The sequence below is a fragment of the Callospermophilus lateralis genome, chromosome 10 (genome assembly GCF_048772815.1).
Source record: "Callospermophilus lateralis isolate mCalLat2 chromosome 10, mCalLat2.hap1, whole genome shotgun sequence".
In the NCBI taxonomy this organism is placed as follows: Eukaryota; Metazoa; Chordata; class Mammalia; order Rodentia; family Sciuridae; genus Callospermophilus; species Callospermophilus lateralis.
The window spans coordinates 111,529,065-111,552,330 of NC_135314.1; the positions used below are offsets into that span (position 1 = coordinate 111,529,065).

Here is a 23,266-nt window from a genome sequence, read left to right on the forward strand (position 1 = left end):
GAAGGGCAAGGGCCTATGTTTTCTCATATGTGGAAGCTAGAGAGGAAAATTTTTTTTAAAAAAAGGGCTGGAGAAATGTCATGAAAAAAATCAAAGGGAGATCAGAATAGAGGAAAGGGACCAGGGGTTGGAAGGCAGTGATGGGGGAGGGGAAGAGCAGGGGAGTGATACTGGCCAAATTATATTGGCATATTGTGTGCAAGAACCAATATGTAACAACAAACCCCACCATTATGTACAACTATAACGCACCAATAAAAAATGTTCATCCCTGTTCTAATCCCCAGGTTTTACACTGCAGAAGGGATTTGCCAATGTAATTAAGTAAGTGACCAGGAAATGGACAGGTCCAGGGCCATCACAGAGTCCTCAGAAGAAGATAGGGCACAATCAGGAGATAGGGCAGAACCATGAACCCAGGAGAGGAAGGTGGCCCTTAGAAACCCCATAGATACCTTATCTGTAGCCCAGGGACATCCGCTGCCAATCTCTGATGTCCAGTACTACAAGTGAATAAACTTGTGTGACTGTAATCCCCTGGGTTTGTGGCAATTTGCTGTAGCAGTGATGGTCAAGTAGCAACTCCTTCCTGTTTCTTTTTATCTCATTAATAGCTACGACCTGCTCATTTCTGCTGCTGTATTCATGCTTGCTCAGCAGCTGTGGCAGGAACCAGAGCTGCCTGGAGAAAGAGGGCGACATCAAGGTTACTTGCATGAGAACCCAGATGTCTGTCCTGTGTAAAAGATCCTGAAAACAAAGAGGCAATGCTCAGCTTCTGGGGAAGATTCCGAGTCTGCACCTGTGCTGAATAAACCTCGCTCTCCTGCATCTCCTCGTCTCTTTCCAGTGCCATAATCTTCAGTAACATATTTTGGTGAATTGGCCGGGAAACTGACAACCAAGCTGGCCATTTGTGTCAACATTATCGGGGAACCAGCCTGGTGACAAACAGATAGGTGCTGCCTGACAACTTGCCAGATCCTGACTCTCACTCCAGCTGGCCCTGGCTCTCATTACCTTATTAAATGACTCAGAAGGAAGGCCACCAAACTGGTACATCCTGGGGGCATCTGCCAGATTCTACCCTATGGCAGAAGGGGAAACTGACCACTTCCCAGGGACCACAGTGTCACTCAGTACAGGATTTGCTTACTAGGGGGCCTGTCAATTCTGGGGTGCATGCAACTGCAGATCCATGGTGACCTCATAAGCCTTAAGGTAGCTCCAGCCTCTAGGAGATCAAAAGTCCCTCTCTTCAGGGTTGGCCTGAATCAGGGGCTTCTATTGACCTACCATTGATGCTAAGAGGCACCTAAATCTCTGCGAAGAGAGTGGCCAGGTGCACAAAAGTGTGCATGTGTCCCCTCCTCATTGAGCAACTCCACCTCAGGGTGGGAATTGTCACATATGGGAAGCTCAGCTTCAAAACCTCTAATCTAGAGAAAGAGGGTGCTGGCAGGGGAAAAGACCCAGAAATTTCTGCAGATACACTCTGGGTCTTGTGTTAAAATATTTTTAAAATTCCAGGAAGAAAGAATCCAAGAGATGATAAAATACTGTTGTTTTATTTGGACTCAGGAAGCTATCCAAAGCCTTCAGTGTTCTGATTTCAACTTTAGGCCTCTTCAAGGTCAAAACTCCCCGAATGTACCTCAGGGAATCATGCCAGCAATGACGGGGGAGAAAATCGCAGCCAGCCTCAGCGGCTCCCACTGCTCCTCCTGCCCTTGTCCTTCACGAGCCAGGTTAAGGAAGGAATTAGGGCAAAGCCAACAGATATTCAGATGTCATTTTGGGGGAAGAACAAGGAATGGTTTGAAAGACAACAATGACAGCTTGGGAGAAATTATGGCCATGTTGTTTTTTAAAATTCAAACCTCTGTCTCATTTAAGCCCATGGTTTCTAAGATAAATTCACATTTGGTCTTGTGCACCTAAATTAATACATTTTGTTCCAGTCTTGTTTTGTCCAACTCGAGTTTTTAATCCTCTGTTTATTTTACTGTCTTTGTTCAGAGGTCATTTATTCAAGAAAAAAGCTACAAAATCTGTTTTCTGGTGGTTTTTGTATGTTTGAATAATCTGTGTATTGTATGCTATATCTACATATACATCATGTACATGGTATCAAAAATTTGATATAGATAAGTACTCATATATTTAATAAATGGATCCAAATGCTTTTTGGTCCACATAGCTTACACTTTTTTAAATATTTATTTTTTGGTTGTAGTTGGACACAATATCTTTATTTTTATGTGGTGTTGGGGATCGAATCCAGGGCCTCGCCTGTGTTAGGCGAGCGCTCTACTACTGAGCCACAGCCCCCGCCCCAGCTTACACATTTTTAAAAGAAAGTTCAACTTAAATTGCCTAGAAAAGACATTTAGTTAATTTACAAAGACACTAAAATATCAACTGCTAAACATAAATTCAAGTACTTATGACTTCTTAAATTCCATAGGTAACATATTTGAGTATTATATGTTTTTATAAATTGGTAAAAACAACAGCACACACACACACACACACACACACACACACACACACAAAATGTCCCTAATGTTTCTAAGGGAAGCCACACAGGGTCAACAAAACCCTTCAAACTGGAGCAAAGGACAGGTAGTCAGTGTAGATAATAAATGATCAGGTAGGAAAGATGGAGGCTAATTCAAACAAAAGGAGCTGAGAGGCTTCTCACTAGTCCCCAAGGGTAACTCCCTGAGGAGTATCAGCTGACTAATCTGCACACAGACAAGCTTGAGGAACCAACCACTGGCTGATCAATGGCTCTTATTTTCTACGTTGATCTATGTACTGTGACACTTTGGCAGTGCCCCCTTTACCTTTCTCAGTTGTCTTAGCCTTGACTTTTGCTGTAGATTAACAAGAACTGTTCCAGCCAGTTGGCATGAGGTTAACAGCTTCCATTGGCAGGTCTTTTCCTCCTTTTAACAAGGTGCTTTGTTACTATTCGTTGTCTGATCTGTGGACTTGAACCTCTCACCTGTGACTCATGTCTTCATGACTCCATCAAGCCAAGATATTGCCATCACCCTACTTGATCATACCCATTTCTCCTACCAGGGGACTATCCAGGTTGGATTAAAAAAAAAAAAAAAAAAAAAAAAACACCCACATCCCGCATCAGACCTGGAAAGGTTCAAACCCCAGGAAATTATTTAAAAGATGGGTTTTAACTTTTGGGAAAATACAAGAGTGCCCTAAGTATCATGGGGAACACTGCAGGTCAGCACCACTGGGTCCTTACACTTGGTGTGCTCCTAGAGTCACATGCATGCTGGACACAGCCATAAGAGTCTCCCTTATAAGTGGACTTCCCTGGATGGAGACATCCTGAACAACCATAGCACATGACCTAGAGCGGACCCTTGTTATGGCTGCTGTCCTCAGACACTACGGGACTGGCTCTAAAGCATTCAACTGAGGCACCATTACAAGGGCTGTTAAGTGTCCTGGCTGCATAAGAGAACAGGGCTGGGGTGGTTCATTGCCAACAGCGACTGAGCAAGGGTCAGGCTGGATTTGGGAGAGGGGAGAGAGTTGCATATTTAACATCCCGAGCCTCAAACCTCTTTATGGTAGTCATTTGGGGGCAGAAGAATTTGGAGCCCCATGAGACTCTTGGTGGTTACAATCACCACCTGTGGTCTGTCCTTGGGGGCTACTGATGCACTGTGTGTGGTTGCACCATTCCTGGCTCCACAGCTGGAAAGCCAAGTGGAAAATGTGGACTGGTTAAAAAAATTGTGGTTTAAAAAGTTTATTAGAAGATGGTTAGAAGAGTTTAAAACATTCCTACTCACTAGCTCATCTGGTGCATCTGGATTGGGTGACCGGCAAAATGCCAGGGAAGCCAAAGCTTCACCCCAGGGCCTGCTGGTCTCTCCCACCCCTGCCAACAGAGCTGCAGACCAGGAGGGCAGGTGGTGGAGGAACTGGATGCACCTGTGCCTTTCAGCATAAGCAGGGCCTGGGCAGGAGGGGCCCCTGTGTGCTGTGCCCCAGGGCCTTGGCAGGAGGTGCTTCCATGTCCTGCCCCAGGGCTTGGGTAGAAGGGGCCTCTGGGCTGTGCCCAGCACTCCTGAGAAGATCCTGGGGCCTGAAGAGAATGGTTCCTCTCATGGCTGCCTCCACTTCCCATTGTTCTCTCCCAAGGGCTCTCTAAAAGCAAGGAAGAGCTGTTCTTACAGAAAATAGACGATCATCTCACTTTATGCGTTTGAACTTCTCTTTTCTCCTCCATCAGGGTTGAAGCCTCTAATGCTCCAGTTCTTGCTTATGTGGCCTACATAATGTATAGCTTTCCTATTCTGAATGATCACCTCTAAATTATTGACATTAATGGAGCAAAGAGTTCAAGGGGAGCTGTGATCTGATGATTATGTATTGAAGAGCTTTAAAAGTTGAGAGGACTTTTAAAGAGAACAGGACTGGGGTGGTTCATTGCCAACAGCGACAGATAAAGCCTTTCTTAAAGTTGGTGTTCTCCTGCCTGTGACCCGGGGACAAGTTGGGTTTCTGCTGTCAGATCCAGGGTAGCTGACCCTGGAAGGACCAGGGCTTAGACTCCTGGCCTCTCGGGTGGCTGACCTTCCTCCAGACCTGCTCAGCCTGCCGAACGTATCACCTAATCACTTGATTAAATGCAACATAAATTGGTAAGAGTCCACAAAGTCCAAGTTCAGTGCTTTAGAAAGAATAGATAGAGGCAAGAGTCTAAACTTAGCTGTTGAATCAGGTTCGTGTGAGTCACAGCTAGGGAAGAATAAGTAGAAGATTATGCCATCTTATTATCTGCAAGTGTTCACTCCACTGTCGGCCAAAATGGACATTGCAGATGATCCCCTGTGGGACATTCCCTTGCTAGGAGCTCCAATTAAAGGCCAAGGCCCTATTATCAAAAAAAAAAAAAAAAAAAGACTATAAATTTACCCTTAGCAATTACAATTGAAATGGAAACAAGGCCTGGTTGTGACACATACTACCCACACACTTTGGCCAGCTGTTTCAATGTTTCCAACCACTGGTCCTGGTCCCCTCCAACACCAGTCCACACACAGCATCTGATTCCCCTGCCAGCAGACTTCCTCAGGAGGTCACCAAGAAAAACTTGGGGCAGCCTCTAATGAGAGGGAGCGCACATGGTGTGTGTGTGTGTGTGTGTGTGTGTGTGTGTGTGTGTGTTGGTCCTAGAACTCCCTGGGGGCGGAGGGGACCCAGCTGGCCAGGATGTGCAGATCCACCCCCAGCTCCACCCAGAGCCTCCCACCGCCCTACCTGTGGGCCTGAGCTTGTGCCACATGAAGCTTCACTGGCGCAGGAAAGGTGGCATGAGGCCAGGAGAGGGCCTGGAGAGGCTTTCTGACTTTTCTAAAGGGTTAGTACTGTACCGCCTTTCACCACTAGAGGTCCACGGCGTTTCTAAAGTGAGGGCCCTTGGGAGGCTGCGGGATCCCAGAGAGGAGTGATACCAGGGCTGCTGGAGGGACTGAAACCCTTTGGTATGCGACTGTTCAGCTTTGCCCAGGACATCCTCGTCATGACCTCGTTCACACACACATATCCACATCTCCAAAATGTTCCGAGACAATACTCACCCTTGCTTTTGCAATGCACTCACAAGGTTTGTATTTCTAATCATTTCAATAAAAAATAATGAAACAAGGCTGGGGGGGGCGTAGCTCAGTAGTGCAGCATATGTCTAGCACATAGAAGGCCCTGGGCTCAATCCTTGAACCAAAACCCAAACACCTGGACCTAGTAAATTGAGTTTATCACTCACTAGTGGGCCCTGAGTTTGAAAAACCCTGACTTAGCCTCAGCCTCTCATCTTGCAGTGGCATGTGGCCACCTGCTTGCTCTGGTGGGTCCTGACTGCAGCACTGAGCTCTCAGTTGACGCACAGATGGGATGAAGGGGCATCTTTCACTTTATCCCTCATGCTGGTGCCCTCACTGCTCTCCTTACTAAGGCAGAGATTCCTCGAGCCACCGTGCTGGGTGCTGCACGGGGACTTGTCTTTGCTCCTCACATAGGCACCTCAGTGCTTCAGAACTAATAGGACCTCAGAGGCCTTCCCTAAGGACACTGCCCCAAGTCTGAGTCAGGGCCACCATGTCCAGCCTAGTACATTGTTGGTGTCAAGAAATAGCTGAGAGTTGAGTGCTGCCCTTGTAATGATAACTCACATTCCTAGACCCTGGGCAGTGTACACACATCCTCTGTCGTGACTCTTAGAACCACCCTCCAGGATGGCAGAGCACAAATTATTTCCACTCCAAATGGGGAAATGGCCAGAGAAAACTGACACGACAGTCTCTAGGTTGTGTGGCAGCCGAGCAGGGCTCCCTACAGCACCCGGAGAGTCCTGACTGACCTCTTTTCCTTGATGGCCATAGCCACACAAATATTTTACACCAGGGAAGAAATGGCAGGTAAACCGATGACAACAAGAAGCAGCCATTTCTTAAAGATTTTACTGCACACCTGCCTGCCCTAATCCATTGATTTCCTTTCTTTCTTCCCCAATGCCCCCTCTGAGGAGAACCTTTAAAATTCAGAACCATTACACTATTACAGATGAAATACAGTAATGCAGTCTTGTATGGAAGAGAAAGGGAATGCATTGTTACTTAACTCACTCAGGTGCTGAGAGTTAGTTAAATTATTTTGTGAAAGGTGCCAAGTACGTTATTTTCAAGGGGGTGACTAAATGCATGAAATTATTATATTTAAATCCCTGAAACTTGAATGCTGGGTGTACTCTAGAAGTCTGAGCTTGGTTTTCTGTAGGGAATCACCCCCACTGATATCCAGGGAGCAAATTTTTAGGGTCCCTCTGGGTCTTTGGGTGGGGGCAGCATCTCTCCCACCCTGATGAAGAGCTCAAGCTTTTTTCCCCCCTGTCTTTGCTGGACTAGAAAAACCAGACTTCTGTGTCCCAGAGGCAGAGAAGATGATTAAAAATAGGTAACGAAAATAGGGTGCCCTTTCCCAGCAGCAAGTTGACCATTCAATAAAGTTAGCCCAACTGAGTGCAGGAGGAAGTCTTTAAAGAACCAAGGCTAGGCTTCCAAAAAGCCATTTCCCACCTCTGATGCCAGGCCAGGGGCAATTAAACGAGGATCCTGCTGCCACTCAATTTGAAACCCACCTGTTTAAATCCAACACTTAATTCTAGGTTGAGGCTGTTTGTGTGTCTGCAGGCTTCATGGAATATTTGCGGTTTGCTAGATAGGGCCACATTGCCTAACTTCTGTAATCTTGTTTGGTGAAGAAAGCCACTAGCTCCACACAGAAAATACCTGGAGCCTGCTCCTTGAAACAGAAGCAACCAGCCGGGAGAAATTCCCAGTCTTTCATTCACGTAGAAAAGTACGCCCGGGGTCAATCCCTCCCATCATATTTAGCGGATCCCAGCGCTGGAAGGTTCCTGCCCAGATGGATGTGTGGATTCCAACCAAATCATCCCGAAGCCCTGCTGGTGGCCTGAAATTAGCAAGAGTTTCGCGGTCCTGCATGGGAAATGACTCAGATTTTGGAAATCAGAATTTGGCGGGAGCCACTGGTGGGTCGTGCCCTCAGTGCGTCCCGAAAAGGTCAGTGCTGGGCTTGGGTCTCTTCCTCAGTTTCCCTAGTGCATCTCTCACCCAGGTGTGAGTGCTGTCAAAAGCCGGGAAAGCGCTCAACACCTTGAGGACGCGCCAGCTTTCCGCGGTCTCTGCGCGCCAACAACCGCTCCATGCCCGGAGCCCGACGGTACTCCGCGAGATCGCGCTCCCTCCCAGCGCCGCCCTCCCGGCAGTCTCACAAGTGTCGCCGCTCGGCGCCGCCACTCACCTGCCAGCCGCCTGTCTGCACATTGGCCAGCACTCGGAGCTCGCTGGGCGAGCCGGAGTGGAAGTTGAAGAAGTGCAGCGCGACGCGCGCCGCCTGCTGCAGCATCGCCCACGAGGGTGGCGCGGGGACGTCCGTGCCCCTGGGGCCCTGGAGCGGCACCGCGGGGTCCTGGAGAGGAACCGCCGCGCCCCGCAGTGTGAGCAGCAGCAAGAGCAGCGCCCACGGCGGGGCGTAGGGGCGCGCGGGCCCGGGTCGGGGCGCGGACGGGGGTTGCCCGCGGGGCTGCATGGACGCGGGCTGGCGGGGCTCTACCGACGCGGACCGACCCGGCTCGTAGCCTGGCGGGCTGCGCTCGCAGAAATAAGGCGGCAGCGACACCTCCCCCCCCCCCCGCGCCCCGCCCTGTGCAGCCCGGTGGCGCCTCCGCGGCGCGGGCCCAGCGTGTGCCCGGACGAGCGGACAGACGAGGGGCAGGGGGCGGGCCTGATTTCTGCCCCGAGACGCCGCGACCTCCCGATCCTGGGTCTCTGGGCCTGCTGGGACTCTCCCAGGGTGGGGCTGGGACTTCCCAGCGAGAGAAAAGGGGCCGGCGGAGGAAAGCGCGGCTGCAGCGGGACTGGAAGGGCAGGAGTGCAGGAAGCTGGAGCGAGGGGGAGAGGCGCAGAGGGAGGAGTGGGCCGCAGGGCGGTGGTCAAGGCCTTTAGGCAGGAACAGTCTTGATAACCCGGCGTGAGGCTGGTTCAAAGGCGGGGGAAGCCGGGTTCTAGCGGGGTGTGGGTGGGTGGGCTCAGGCCCAGGCCGTGCAGGGATGAGGTAGCTCCTGTTTCTAAACCACAGACCAGAGGGATCTGGTAGAAGGGGTACTGAAGGGCACTCAGGTTCCCCGCCCCCGCTAGCATTCACCCAGCCCCGCTGTGGTTGAGGCCCGGTGTGCCATTTCTGGATGAGGGGGGAAGCCGCTGGAAACATCCCACACCCTGCCTTCCGCTGGATGTTGTCTGTCCATCATGTCTTTCCTTCCTTCTGAAGGTCTTCGTGGAACACCAGCTCCCCTGGGCTCTGGGAAAATGAGGGTGAGCAAGCAGATAGACACACACCTCTGCTCTCCTGGAGCACATCTGGGCAGGAGGGACCATGTTAGATGCAGCTAACGAATGACTGCGGAAAGGCCAGATGGAGTCAAGTGGTTATCATCTTAGTGTGGACATCTGGAGACGGTGAGAGCCAGGAGGATGCAGGCAGGAAGACCAAGGAGGTGGCAGGAACTAAAAGTGCCGAGGCTCAGAGCAGGAGTCCCCTAAGCCTGCTTGAAGAAGAGCCAGGAGGTCTGGCTGGAGGGAGGAAAAAATGGAGAGAGCATAGCTCCTGGGTTATGGCCTGGTCACATCTGAACATGCTCCTGTCTTCCCAGCAGCCGGAGGGAGAAGTCGTTCCAAGGATGGCAGCACAGAAACACTGGAGGACCTGGGTTGTGACACATCGCCACAGTCGGGCTCCTCTTCCTCCTTCTGAGCCGTGCTATCCATACGCTTCTTTGCCTCAGGTCCAGTCTCCCTTCCCTACAGTACAGCTTCTAGCAAAGGAAACAAGGCCTGGATTTGCCTGTTCTCTGATTGCTGGGCTCACCCCAGTGCACCCCACAGGTGCTTGGCCAAGTACTCTTGCCAGGCGACCCAGTCCCAGCATGGTGTGCTGAGAGAAGGGCCTAGTTTCCCAGCTATTCCTGGCTCATGGGCAGTGAGTAAGGAGACCAGGAGCCAGCTCCCATGAGCCTCAGGCCCTCAGAATCCTCCAAGAGCAGGTGTGGCAGGCTGTCCCCCTTCCTCCTGGAGATGCTGCTCTGATTTCCATTTTTCAACCTCTCTCCAATGCTCTCTACCCGACCTTCCCCCCCACCCCAGTGGTCTCTGACTCTCACTCTCTGTTCACTGGGGGCTCAGGGATAGGTCAGGATTGTGCCCTGGTGTGTGAACCAGAAGGACTTTTCAGAGTGGCTGGGAGAGAGGCTCTGCCCTTCCCAGAGCAGGTGCTTCCCCCTCCTTTCTCTCCCATGAGAGCAAGCCTGTGTCCCTGGAGCCTCTGGAGCCATCTTTCCTCTCTTGACACCTGGACGCAGCAGGCCTACTGGAGGCAGAGAGAGGCATGGAAGGAAGGCGGGTCATTGGGGGATGTTATGGATCTACTGGATCCAATCCCTCTGAAGCCCACCCTATTTGTGGACGTTGATAGGAGCCAGTAAGCCAGCTATATTGTTTAAGCCAACTTGAGCTGTAACATGGTTGGGAAGTTCCCAGTGCATTGCTGATGTAGTTACTATTGGCAGGAACCACAGATTCAAGGCTGCCCTTGGGGGTCTGCTTGTGCTAGGAGCTGGGGGGTTGGGGGAAGCCAAGTGCAGCTCTGGAAATCACAGCTGGGCCCACCATCCTCAGACTCCACCAACTGGAGATTCCATTCCTTTCCCCAGCATCTTGACCTGGCTGTAGAGCCTCACTAGGGGCAGGGCTGGCCCAAGCTGTGACCCTGGCTGAGCACCGGAGGCTTCTGGCTAGCAAGCGTCTGTCCCCATTTAGCACCATTGCTTAGCTCTGCAGACCCTGCTGCCTGACTCTAAGATTGAGAGAAGACCGACATAGGAGTGAGAGAGGAAAGAGGACCCTGGGGAAAGAAGAGGAATCCCCGAGAGAGACTGTAACCTGGGCCATGATTGGGAGCCATCTCCAGAGAAGACCATAGAATGGACATTTCACAAAGGTCTGGGACCCTCAGTTGACACTTTGGAGTTTTCTCCTCTTTTCTCACCACTGTAAGCACCTGCCTGGGGGCTGAAAAGCAAAGTTGTCAGTTGCTAGGAGACAGCATGTCTGTGGGTACCTGAGTGAGGCTGGTGCCTGGGTGGTGTCTCTGGAGGAGCAGAGGAGAGCCAGCTGACTGTGGATGCCCAGGAGAAGGGAATGAGTGGACAGGAGGGAAGGGCTGACTCCAACTCTGGGTCCTTCCTGTTACCATTGGAGGTAGTGCTGCAGCTCAGGGCACGGGAGCCAGGCGCCCAGGCCCCTCCTGTGAGCTGAGAGGTGCTTGGCCTGCCCATGGCTCACCGAGTGGGTGGTGAGGGTCAGGTGTGCCCTATCCATACTCAGGTAAAGTATCAGGACTATGCCTGGTACACAATAATGGCCATATCCATGGCCCCATTGTTATTGCCATTAACTTAAAAAACAGATTATCTTGAAAAAGAATGTCACCCCCTGTGGATTTCTTTTCAGAGATGAAGGTATAGCAGGGACTGGAAACTGCTGGGCCACTCAACGTTTTTTTTTTTTTTTTTTACAACTATTAGCAATTTCTTCAACTTTTTTTTTTTTTTTTTTTTTACAACTATTAGCAATTAAGGAAAATGAGGCTCTGTGTCCTTTGGATTCTTCTCCCTGGCGAGGTGAAGGTAGGGGAGGTTGGCAGATATGGACACCCCATTCCTGACTACTGCAAGGCCATTAGCTGGAGCTCAGGTGAGGATGATTCTATTTCAGAGCCCTGGAACCCAGAACACTGGAGAAAAGGCAGCTTGCCTGGTTCCTCACCTGCATGGCACAGTCTCTCTGGGGACCTTGGCTTCTCTAGGATAGGCACTATGTGCCTGCACACTCCTAGGCCATGTTTCCAGTTGCATGGAGCCTCCCCTGCACCCCATAGGAAGCTTGACTGCCCACAGTAGGGCAGAGGCCCCCTCAGTGCATCCAGCTGTTAAGCCGTGTTTGACTTCCTGTTCCCTCCTGTGAGGTGCTCAGGAATCATGGGGAATCCAGTGCCCTAAATATGGTGCCCATAACCTTCCCGAGACTCATGCTGCAGGGTGGTGGTGCTTTGCCTAGAGCCAGGTCTTGGGGCATCCAGCACCGTGCTCACCCCCCAACCCCCGGATAGGCCTTGGAAGACCTGGGCCCTGGTGGAACAGCTCAGGAACATTTTCTGGACCCACGAGGTTAAGGAGGAACCTTTCCACCTGAATCCAGAGGGACCAAATTCTTTGGGGATGCAGAACTGGAGACAAGGCTCTTTTTAGTAGTGTCACAGAAAATACGGTGGCAGTGTTTACTCCTGTCATCAGGAAGGATTTCACATGCCATAGATTGAGAAGAGACTGGCTTCGACGTGTCAGGAAGCCTTAGAATCTAATCAGATAAGGCAGCTGGCAACGTCCAGCAGGACTTTGAAAAGAAAGCCACATGCGGTCACCAAGTCCTTCAAGTGTGACAAGGGTGGTTAAAGAATTTTTACTATCATTTTATTTAAGCTGATTGAAATATACCCACTCATTTGTGGCTGGTGATCACTAACTATATTCTACAGTGCAGTTGTAAACAAATGATTTTCATGGCATGATTCTTTTGAAGAAAGGGAAAGTGTGTTTGGGGCCCTGTGTTTCAGACTTGGTGCTAGGTGCTTCCCCCCAGAATGATCTGCTAAGTCTCCACAGCTTAGTGAGCTGGAGATCAGAGAGGGGTTAAGTAACTTGCCTAGTGTTGTGTTCCCAGTGGGGGTTAAGGGAGGGATTTAGACTCAGTCTGGCCTTCTGGGATGGTCTTGGAGCAAGGTGGGCTTGAAGGGTGAGATGAAGAAGCCAAGAGAGTCCAAGGGAGTTGGATGATTTCAAGAAAGGGATACTGAAGGGGGCTCACAACCTTTAGTACCCAACTAAAAGTTCATTTGCAGAGGAGAGGGGCTGATTGTCACTGTCACCATCCATGAAAGCTTCTTTGGCTGAGATGGGGGACACAGAAGCATGTGATGTAGTCCTGATTCCAAGACCTCTATTCACATGCGTGAGTTGTCAGCAGGCCATATGGGGCTGGTGCGTGGTCCAGGAGGACTGGGCAGCCTGGCCCCTGCACCCTGTGAGAGGGGAAGGTGAGAGCTGCTAGGTCCTGCATTCAGGTTGCTCTGTGGGGTCCACACTGACTGTTGGCAACAGCACACAGCAGGGCCCTCTTGCTCCAGTGCTCTTCAATGAGATGCTGCTCAGCTGAAGCAGTTTCAAAAATCTCTAATCTATGGGCACAAAATGATCCTCCTAAAACCCACCAGGTGGGCAGGGCATTCACATTTGAAACAGTGATTTAGGCCAGATGGATTCAAGGAACATTGCTTCTGCTCTAAGGCTTTGACAAGTCCATTTGGACATGTAATGGCCAACAGATGGTTTTTTAAATGTAATGAAATGAAAATGATCAGCAGCTTGTGTTAGATCTTGCAGTTTTCCAAAGTGAGCCCTCATCCTTGGTATGTCACACTCCTTAAGAACACAATGTCGGGCTGGCTCAAGCGGTAGCGTGCTCGCCTGGCGTGCGTGCTTCCCGGGTTCGATCCTCAGCACCACATACAAACAAAGATGTTGTGTACACCGAGACTAAAAAATAAATATTAAAAAAATTCTCTCTCTCTCTCTCTCTCTCTCTCTCTCTCTTTAAAAAAAAAAAAAAGAACACAATGTCTTCATAGCTCAATCATGCGTTTTCTGGTGAATTTGGAAAGGTATTTTGTTTTTGATCAGTCGCTTAAGACAGGACATTTGCCCTTCCAAGGATGAACTAACATCCTCCTTGGTGAGCTACAAATTGAGATGACAAATAGATTATAAAATGGGACCTTTAATGTTCTAGTCATAGGGCATTTAAATAAAGCTCAAAATAATAAACTTCATTCTTTCCTGGTTAAGGAGATTCTGTATTCATCCAAGTGAAATAAAGAATGTTGAAGTTATTTTTTCCTGGCAACAATACTTGGAATTTTGCATTCTTCAAGGAAAATTGTAACAAAAAAAAAAAAATCCATTAACAGTTGCTAATGCTGGTATGCCATGAGCTTCCTGGAGGGGGTGAGTGATGAAACTGTTTATGACATTAGTATTTGCAGGTCAAATTTGTGTAGTTGTTATCAGGGCAAACCCAAACCAACTTCTCATGCCACATAGCCGGCCTCTACCCACATGTGGTGGCCTAGATAGGACCAGGGACTGGAAGGCCCACATGGTTTGTCTCCTCCTCGACATTCCTTCCACAGGGAGCCTGACAGGGCATGCACGTGATGATGAGGACAAACAGGAGCACTGACAGTACACACACGACACATCACCTAAGTGACTTAGGACATGTCAGTATGCACAGACCGTGGTCGGTCAAGTTCCTCGGAATGCAACCATGCTGTGGGTGGATCTTCAAATTGGAGCTCATCCAGAAAAGCTGGACTTGCGGGGATTTGAAAGTATCAGCAAGTCGTGAGGGACAGCAAGGGGCATCTGTTCCAGGCAGGCACAGGGGCCTTGAGGGGGCAACTTGGGGGAAGACCAGGCAGGGCAGCAGTGGGCTGGATGCTCCATCCGGAAGTTCCCTTAGGCAGAGGAGAAAGGAGAAGGACCTCGAAGACCAGCCATAGCACCTACTCTTGGGGTGGTCTTGGAAGTGATGCATACTCGGGCTAAGAAGTGCCTAAAGGGCACAGGATGAATCAAACTGTGTGCAAATTATTTTCTAAATGAAAATATTTTCACAGATAAATAATGGATCAGGCTTCAGGATAAGGAGGCACTATTGGCTAAGATGTATCTTAGCTTTTGACTCTTAAAGGACTGACTAGGACAGCACAGTGCAAAGCATTCTGATCTGGGTCAGAAGGAGTGAGGTCTAGTCCCAGCTAAGATACCCAGTCTGGCTTCATCTCTGGGTAGCATGCTGGGTATGAGGTGGACTGCATGTTCATCAGAGGGAACTTGCGGCTTGAAGCACAGTGGTTTAACTGGCTTCTGGCTATGTGTACCTAGGGCCGACAGCCTTGCCAAGAATCCTTTATTTCTTTCTTTTCTTTTCTTTCTTTTTTTTTTTTTTTTTTTTTGGTATTTGGGATTAAATCCAAGGGTGCTCTACCACTGAAATTTTAATTTTTATCCAGATCTTTTTATTTTGAGACAGGATCTCACTAAGTTGCTTAAGGCCTTGCTAAGTTACTGAGGATGGCTTTGAATCTGAGATCCTCCTGCCTTAGCCTCCCCAGCCACTGGTATTACAGGTATGTACTATAACCACCCTTTCTTTAATCTTGGAAACACCTTCCTACCTTCTGCACTGCCCTCATACCATCCTGCAGGGCCCACACATGGCCTGACCAGCAGATAGTTTGTTTTATTGTTCTTGAAAAGAACAATACTTTAATTGATATGCCCATTGTTTGAATTAAATAAAACAACTGTATGTTTGAAATTTGATAAATTATATGAATCATGCTTTAATTGTGGTAGCTGGGGTAGGCTGCAGTAACCAACAACACCTGCATCCTGGGGCTCATGACAAAGACCTGTCTGTGCTGTCACTGGGCCTCCACTGCACCTCCTTGTCCTTGTTTTATGAGCCAGGCTGATGGAACATCCTTTTCTTGAGTACTCCTTATTCCTAAGACCAAGGGGAAAAGAGAATGGGGCAAATCATGCTAAGTCTCAAAGTCCCTGTCCAGGAGTGACCCCCATTGCTTCTGCTCACCTTTTATTGCAGTATGTGATAGGCCCAGGCCTATGTTCTCCAGCGGGTGGGATGGTGCAGTATCCGTATGTGCTCCGGAAGGCACACAGCTGGAAATATTTGGGATAGTACACACACCTACCCCAGGGCAATGCAGGTGAGGCCCATGTGGCAGTCTTTTGTACAGGGTATTAGTCAGCTCAGGTTGCCATAGCAAAACGCCATAGGTTGGGTGGCTAAAATACCAGAAATTTATTTCCCCAAAGTTCTGGAGGCTGGAAGTCCAACATCTGGTGTAGGCATCCTTATGTTCCTGGGAAACCTGTGAGCTGGGCTTGCAGACGGCTGCCTTCCCTCTGTGTCTTCCCATGGTTGTCCCTCTGCATCTGTGTCTTGACCTCCTCTTCTTATGAGAAGACCAGGCTACTTGGATTAGGGACTACCCTAACGACCTTGTTCTAACGTAATTACCCTCCAAAGATGCTGTCTTCAAATAGTCACATTCTGAGGTACTAGGAATTAGGAATTCAGAACATGAATTCTGGGAGACACTATTTTGCCCCTAACATAGACCATGCTAAAATTAGAGCCTTGCCTCATTAACTGAGGCCATAACAATGATAGTAATCACCAAAGCTTTTCAATAAATCTTGTTCCTATATTTGATGCCAAAAAGTTGGACAAGGTTTATATTTGCAAATAAATAATTTCTTATTGTTTTTATTTAATTTTTAGGTGTAGATGGACACAACACAATGCCTTTATTTTTATGTGGTGCTGAGGATCAAATCCGGGTCCTGCCGGTGCTAGACCAGTGCTCTACTGCTGAGCCACAATCCTAGCCCCTCATTTCTTATTTTTAAATAAAAAATGTTTCAGAACCATTCAGAATGTCAACAAAACTTCATCTACAGTTTATTTTATTTTATTTTTTTTAATTGATGACAAATCACTTTCCACATAGAATATTGAGCTTTTTTCTTTCTTTCTTTTTTTTTTACAATACCTTTATTTTATTTGTTTATTTTTGTGGTGCCGGGGATTGAACCCAGTGCCTCACGCATGCTAGGCAAGTGCTCTACCACTGAGCCACAACCCCAGCCCTATAGTTTATTTTTGCAATTAAAGAGAGGCATTCAGCAGAACAGTGATTTCACAGAAGCTGCATGGGACACAACTGGAGGGGAGGGAACCGCGTCATGGGACCACTTGTGCTGAGCACCCAGAGCCTGCCCCAACCCTCCAGGTCCATTCGCAGCTGGAGCTGGACCAGCAAGGCTAGTGGCCCCTGGAAGACCCAGGACGGGCTGTCTGGAGACACGTTCGAGTGGGTTAGCCACCCGGAAAGGACACCGCGCAGCCTGCGGCAGATGGCACCTGGCCTGCATTTCCATTCTTCAGTGTCCAGGGCTCAGCGCTCTACAGACAGAAAAACCCCTGTGGGAACCGCTGAGTCCTCTTCCTCCTCCATCACCATCTTCCTGCCCCCTCCGGCCTCCCTCCTCCCCCTTCTCCTTCTGGCCTTCATGCCTAGCGGGCTGGCCTCCAGCAGCCCCTGTCCCCACTTCCCTCCACACTGTCCTTCCACAGCTCTGCCAGGTTCCCTGGGAGCGGCTCCAGGCACAGACCAGGCTCAGCTTTGATCTGGGGTGACACTGGGGACCAGGACATGCAGGAAACCTCCTGGGGGCACTTCTGTGCCCCTGCAAGGGAGCCTGGAGGGAGCATTTTCATTCCTCCTTCTCTGCACGTCCTCTCACTCCCCTTTCTCCTGGTGGACCAGGTCCCCACCTTCTGCTCCCCTCTGAAAACCCTGAGGCTGAATCAGTCATTGGGGCTTCTCTGGGGATGCTGTGCACATAGGACCCCTCCCTGGGGCTCCCTCAGGCCTCTGCTGCCCCCTTCGAGCTGCCCTTCCTCAGGGAGGCAGAGTCACCGGTGCCTGTCTTGCTCTCAGGTGCAGGGCTGTCCCTGCACAGCCCCAGGTACTGCCGGCTGTGCTAGGACCAGTCTCAGCACAAGTCCAAAGTCGACAGAGGGGAGGTGAGGCAGGACTGGGAGGTGAGGCAGGGATGGGAGGGGAGGCAGCACTGGGAGGGGAGGTTTCCTCTTCCCCTGTGGGAAGTCATTTCTTGCTACAACATTCAGGACAGACATACAGAGATGCTCCTATTAAAATAAAAACATAAAACTTTCTCTGCAGGCACATAGAGACTTTTCCAGTTCATCTCATATTCTGAACTCTCTCCAAGCACTTCAGGTAGTACAGGATCCAGGGGACGGGGTCTGCTTTCTACTGGTTCTAGTATTTGTTTTGTGATAAGTTAGCAAGCCATAGACCGGTGGCTTTTCCTGAACATTCCCCTGTTGCTGACCTTGATCTTGGCCACTGGTCCTCCAACATGAGCCTGCATCAACTTCCCCTGGAGGCTTTGGTAAGGCACACTCCTTGGTTCCACCCCAGAGACTTGGAGTCAGCAGGCTCTGGAGGCTGAAGGAGCTGCCTTTCTAGCAAGTTCCCAGGGATGCTGATGCAGGGGAGCAGACTTCAGCATCTACTGGGCAAGATGCTAAAAATCATCTTCCTGTGTTTCTTCACCTCTGGTGCTTTTGTGGGAGGTGTGGGAAGGTACATCATGGGCACCTTTCAGCTCCAGGAGACAGAGAGCCTGCAAGCAGGACTGGCTCTGAGCATCTCTCAACCCCTATGCAGCCCATGAGTTATGGTCTAGATGTGAGGTGGCTTGCAGAAGCTCATGTGTGAGACCATGCAAACAGGAACAGAGGTGAAATGATTGTTATGAGAGCCTTGACCTCATCAGTGCACTCCTCCACTTAGATGGACTAACTGGGTAGTGAGTGTAGGTGGGCAGGGTGTGGCTGGAAGAGGTTGGTCATTGGGGGCATGCCATGGGGTTTATATTCTGACCCCGTGAGTGTAGTGCTCGCACTGCTTCCTGGTTCCATGTCCTGAGCTGCCTTCCTCTTCCACACACTTCCAAGATGATGCTCTGCCTCACCTCAGAGCAATGGAGTTGGCTGTCAACCCACTGAGATCTCTGACACTGTGAGCGTCAAATAACCTTTTCCTCCTCTGAAATGGTTCTTGTCAGGCCTTTTGGTCACAGTGATGAAAAAGCTGACCATGTACTGGCTTCTCTTGGCACCACTGGCAATTGTTTTGTTTTTGTTTTTAGGACAGAGGGTCCTGGCAGAACATTATTTTGCAACAGTTATGCTAATTCCACCAAAGTCTTGAGGGAAAAAAAAGTCTCTATGTCCTACTGTGCTGTTTCTCATAAACAAATGTCCTGGGACAAAGTCTCTATATCCTACTGTGCTGTTTCTCATAAACAAATGTCCTGGGGCCCCATGCTAAGTGACGGGGCTCCTGCCAAGGCCCAGTGGGTTTTCTGCCTCTTTATAGCCACCCTAGCAGCAGCTGCTCCAGAACTGCTCTCATGTGGAAAACAAACTGGACAGGGAGTGGCACATGAGTGTCCCCACCACCACCATGTCCTGAGCACCCGCCCCAGGTCAGGCGAGATGCCTGGACTTCAACAGGTCATTTGTGCCCAGCAGAGACAGCTGCTCCGTGGTGCTCCTTCTTAAAGTCTTGAGTCTTCGGAGCTGCGAACAGGTCTGCTCCTCACCTGTGTCTCCTCATTTTGTTTGAGGTGGGTTTCTAGGTCTCCTGAGACACTAGTATGGACAGGTGAGTGCCCAAGGGAAACAGCCCCCACTACTAGGAAACCTATTCACAGCGTCCACTGAATACAGAACCCAGGAGTGGCAGGAATATGGACATCACCCAGTTTTGCCTCTTTCCAGAACTGCACCTTCCAGGTGGGCTGGGCATGCAGGGGTCAGAGTGCCGGCAAGGGGACGGGGCCCAGGGTTCCCTACAGGAGAAATGAGTCATGGCCTGGTCAGATGCAACAAGACACTGCTGTGCACAGTACACCAGACCCCTCTAAGAGCACATGATGAGAGTGTGTGTGTTTTCAAAGTCCTTGGATTCTGGGTGTCAGGAGCTCCTGCCTCAATGCCCATTCACCTGGGGAAGCTCCTTGGAGCCTCAGGACTGTTCCTTTCTTGGGTCCAGCTCTACCCCTGGGCAGCTGCTGAAGACGCCCTGGCCCAAGGCAGTGGAGCTGAGAACCGGTCCCTCCCAGGCTTGGAAACTGGTCTGTGACCCGATTCAGTGTGTCCTGGCGCCTCTGACCCATTCTCACCTTGTCCTGGGGCCGCCAGCTCATCCTGTCTTGCCACAGATTATTTTGGATTCAAAGCTGGAGGTCCTGGGCCCAGCAGGGCGCTGTCACCGGACCTGTGATTGTCTCCTCTTTGCGGGTGAAGCGGTGCAGTTTCCCGAAGTGTTTGTAGCAGTCCCAGGTGCCCTGGGGGCTCACACTGCAATCTGTCAGTGTCACTCAACACAAGTGTCTAGAACAGAAGGGGACACTAGGTGTTGGACCTCCTATAGGTGCATTCAATTTTTAACCGACAGTGCCAAGGCACTGGCTGTGATTGCATGTGTGACCAGTGACAATCACAGGACTGTTCCTTTGAATTTCCATCAAGTTCCCCTCCAGCCCTTCTTCTACTCTTGGTCCTTTCTGGCCTAATAGCATTTCATTCTAATGTTTTCTATGTGACAGTGGCTTGGGCTTAGCCATCATCAATCCACACCACTGGTGAGGTGAACTGTGAGCCGGTGACCCTCTTACTGGTGGTCTCACTCAGGTATGTGGCTTCTGAACATCTAGCAAATGCACCTTATGTCCTCACCCAGACTGTCAATTAAAATGTGTGCAGCAGAGCTCCGGGGCACACCACCAGACACATCCTGGAGATCAACGTCTGGTTGTCAGTCAATTATCTGTAGCTCTGTCACAGCCACCTGGGAATAGGTGCAATTGTGTTTTGGACATGGGAGGGTAGGGAACCCCTGAGGATTTGGGCACATGCTGGTGGAAAACTGAAGTCTCTTAGGGGCTGAAGCCTCCACAGAGGCTGGTGCGTGGCCAGGTCACAGCCTGAGTGAGTTCTAGTAGAGGTGGTGACCCTGGGATTATGTGGTGGCTCTCCCATCAGAGGGCTGATCTTCATCTGCATCCTCCTTGCCTCAGCAGGTCTGAGTGTCTTCCCCTTGACAGAAATTTTTGGTAAACTTCTAGGGGGTTCAAGTCAATTTGCTTAATATGCCAAAATTTCATTGTGTCACATAAAGAAAGCAGCGTGGTGGGTTTCACCCTCAAGGGTGACCTCTTAGAATTGGTTTTAGCTTTTTTTTTTCCTGTACCTAAGATTTTCTTTGAATAGTGAGTTAATACCCCCGGAGAAGTGCCCAGTTGGTGGGGTCCCAGTTCCACAAGTTTTAACCAGTGCATCATCCACAAAGCCAGCACCCCGTCAAGACGCAGTTGGGCCCCTCACCTGGAGGGCGTGGGCCTCCTTCCAGCCTCCCCTCCCTCACCTTAGACTGACAGGTCTCAGACACCATGCAACATAACCAGGGGGATAAATAGCCTACACAAATAAGGTAAAGTAGAGACACCTGAGTTTATAGTTACACACTGGTAACTATAACCACCACTGCTCTGATAACAACGCAGCACTTCCTGAGTCACGCCATGCTTTGGGCTGTGCTGGGCAGCTCCTGGAGACCATCAGGATTGATTCCTACAACAGCCCCCGAGATGGTGGAGCATTGAAACTGCACAGGTTAGGGAACTTGCCCGACAAGGGGAAACCATGACCCTAACAGGATCTGTAGCAGGTGTAGCACTAGCTGGCATATTCACACCAGGTAATGGCAGGTGATGTTCATTAAGCATGGGCGGGGGTTTAGGGAAAGGGCAGGAGAAGGCCCAGGGCAGTAACTCCGGTGGGGTGGCCTCTTCGGGAGCTGGGTGATTCAGAGGCCCTGAGCCTTTGGCTCACGCCCACCTGTTCCAGCTGAGGCTCCATGGACAGGCCATGGGCAGAGGACACTGGAGCCCGACCAATGTGGAATTTCTCCTCCCAGCCTAGAGCTTCCCCCTTCATTCATGCTGACTTTGCTCTGCCTGGTTTTGTGATTTGTGCCTTTACGTCTTACTTAGAAAATTCTTTTTCTACTCCAATGTCTTAGAAATGGCCTCTTATTTTCTTCTCCAGAATTAATGCTTTTTGTACTGGGTCTTTACCATCAATAGTTATGCATGTGTGGAAAAGTGATTTTTCCCTTGAATCACTTGCCATTCATCCCAATACCACCCAATCTGGGTGTGTGAGGAGAGCACCTGGCCACCCATGACCTCCCTGGACCACCTCTAGACCTGGGATTGATGCCTTAGCATCTGCAAGTGTGAGTCTCTGTCTCCTTTTGCCCCTCCTTCAATTGTCTTCTTAGCTGTTTTTTTCTTCTTTTACTTTTTACTACTGATTTGAAAGTGAACTTGACGCGTTCCATGCCAACTCTTGTTGGAATCTGGCTGGAATCACCGTGCTGACTGACTAACCTGGTCATCTGCGATGGTAAGTGCTTGCCCTTGTTCCCAGGTTTCTTTCATGCCCTTCATTTCCACTGTGCAGTTTCCTCAGGATCTGAGCTGCTTCCCTGGGAAGCCTTCCTAGTGAGGTACCCGGTGGTTTTTCTTTATATCAACTAGCACATTCGTTTATTAGTTGCTTCTGCTGTGTGTCAGTGGATCTTGTATTTATTTGGCAGCCTTGCTGAGCAATCATCCTAGTCTGTAAAGCGGTCTTGGATTTTCTGTGTGGTAGGCCAGAACGGTCCCCAAGATTCCTGTCCCAATGCACAACCTGTGCAGTCCCCTCTGCTCTGCTGTCAGCAAGACCAGCACACAAGATGGGCAGCTTCACCCATTGCCATGCTGTATTATCAGGGACCCAGATCTAGCTCACTCAGGGGACAGACCCTCCTGGTGGCTTTGAGTAGGTGACTGTCACAGTGTGGGCCATGCCAAAAGGGGCTGTGGGCGGCCCTCTGGCCACAGAAAATGAAACTCCTAGCCCTTAACCACAAGAGCCGCATTCTTCCAAGAACTGCGAGGTGGCCAAGGACCCTGGGCTCCACTGGGGAGGGGAGCCTGGCTCCACCCTGATTTTGCCTTGAGAGTCCCTGGGGCAGGCAGCTTCCGACTTCCAGAGCCGTGGCTGACCAGCCTGCGCTGACCCCTCTGCTGGTTGTGGGGATCTGCTGCCCAGCAATGGAAGCAAGCTCACAGAAGCAATGGCGCCTACAGCCCATGGCCAGCCAGCATTTTCCTTCCAGCCTGAGCACGTGTTCTGGGCTTATCTGCAGTGTTCTGGGCTTATCCTGGGGATGAATAGAAGAGAAAATGTTGAAAATCCTCAAATTTGTCTTGATTTTGAATTTCTTGATTCTAGTCTCATCATTAAGTATGAGTTTTATAAACTTTTAGAGGAAATCTTTTATGAAGTTATGAGCTTTATTTTATCTCCCTACTTTATTAAGGATTTATTTTCTAATTAGAGGTAGGCTTTAAAGTTGAATACATTTTCTAAATCTGTTGAAATATGTTTTTTTTTTTTCTTTCTTAGCAAGTTAGGCTGGTTAATCTGTTAGATTTTCTGAAGTTAAGCGGTCATTTCACTCTGGGAATAAACCTTAATTCTTTTTTCATATTTTTTATTGGTGCATTACAGTTGTACATAATGGTGAGGTTGGTTATTATATATTCATACATGGAATAAATATTACATTCTAAAGCAAAACTTCAGTACATTGCTGGTTTAATTTGCTAATATTTAAGATATTTGTATCCGTCTTTAAATATTTGGCAAAACAATTATAAAACTATCAAGGATTATTGCTTTTTTTTTCCTTTTTAAATGGATTTTATTTTTTAGGGCAAATTTAA

General features: G+C 49.5%; 1 protein-coding gene across 1 annotated transcript in view; it reads right to left on the reverse strand.

The window, feature by feature from the left end:
* Rarres1 (retinoic acid receptor responder 1) overlaps positions 1 to 8,287 on the reverse strand; it is a 32,557-nt gene extending 24,270 nt beyond the window's left edge. Inside the window, exon 1 of the mRNA XM_076868390.2 lies at positions 7,867 to 8,287. Within this exon, the coding sequence (XP_076724505.1) occupies positions 7,867 to 8,154 (288 nt within the window). The 5' untranslated portion in view covers positions 8,155 to 8,287. The remainder of the gene's footprint in view (positions 1 to 7,866) is intronic.
* Between the last annotated feature and the right edge of the window lie 14,979 nt (positions 8,288 to 23,266).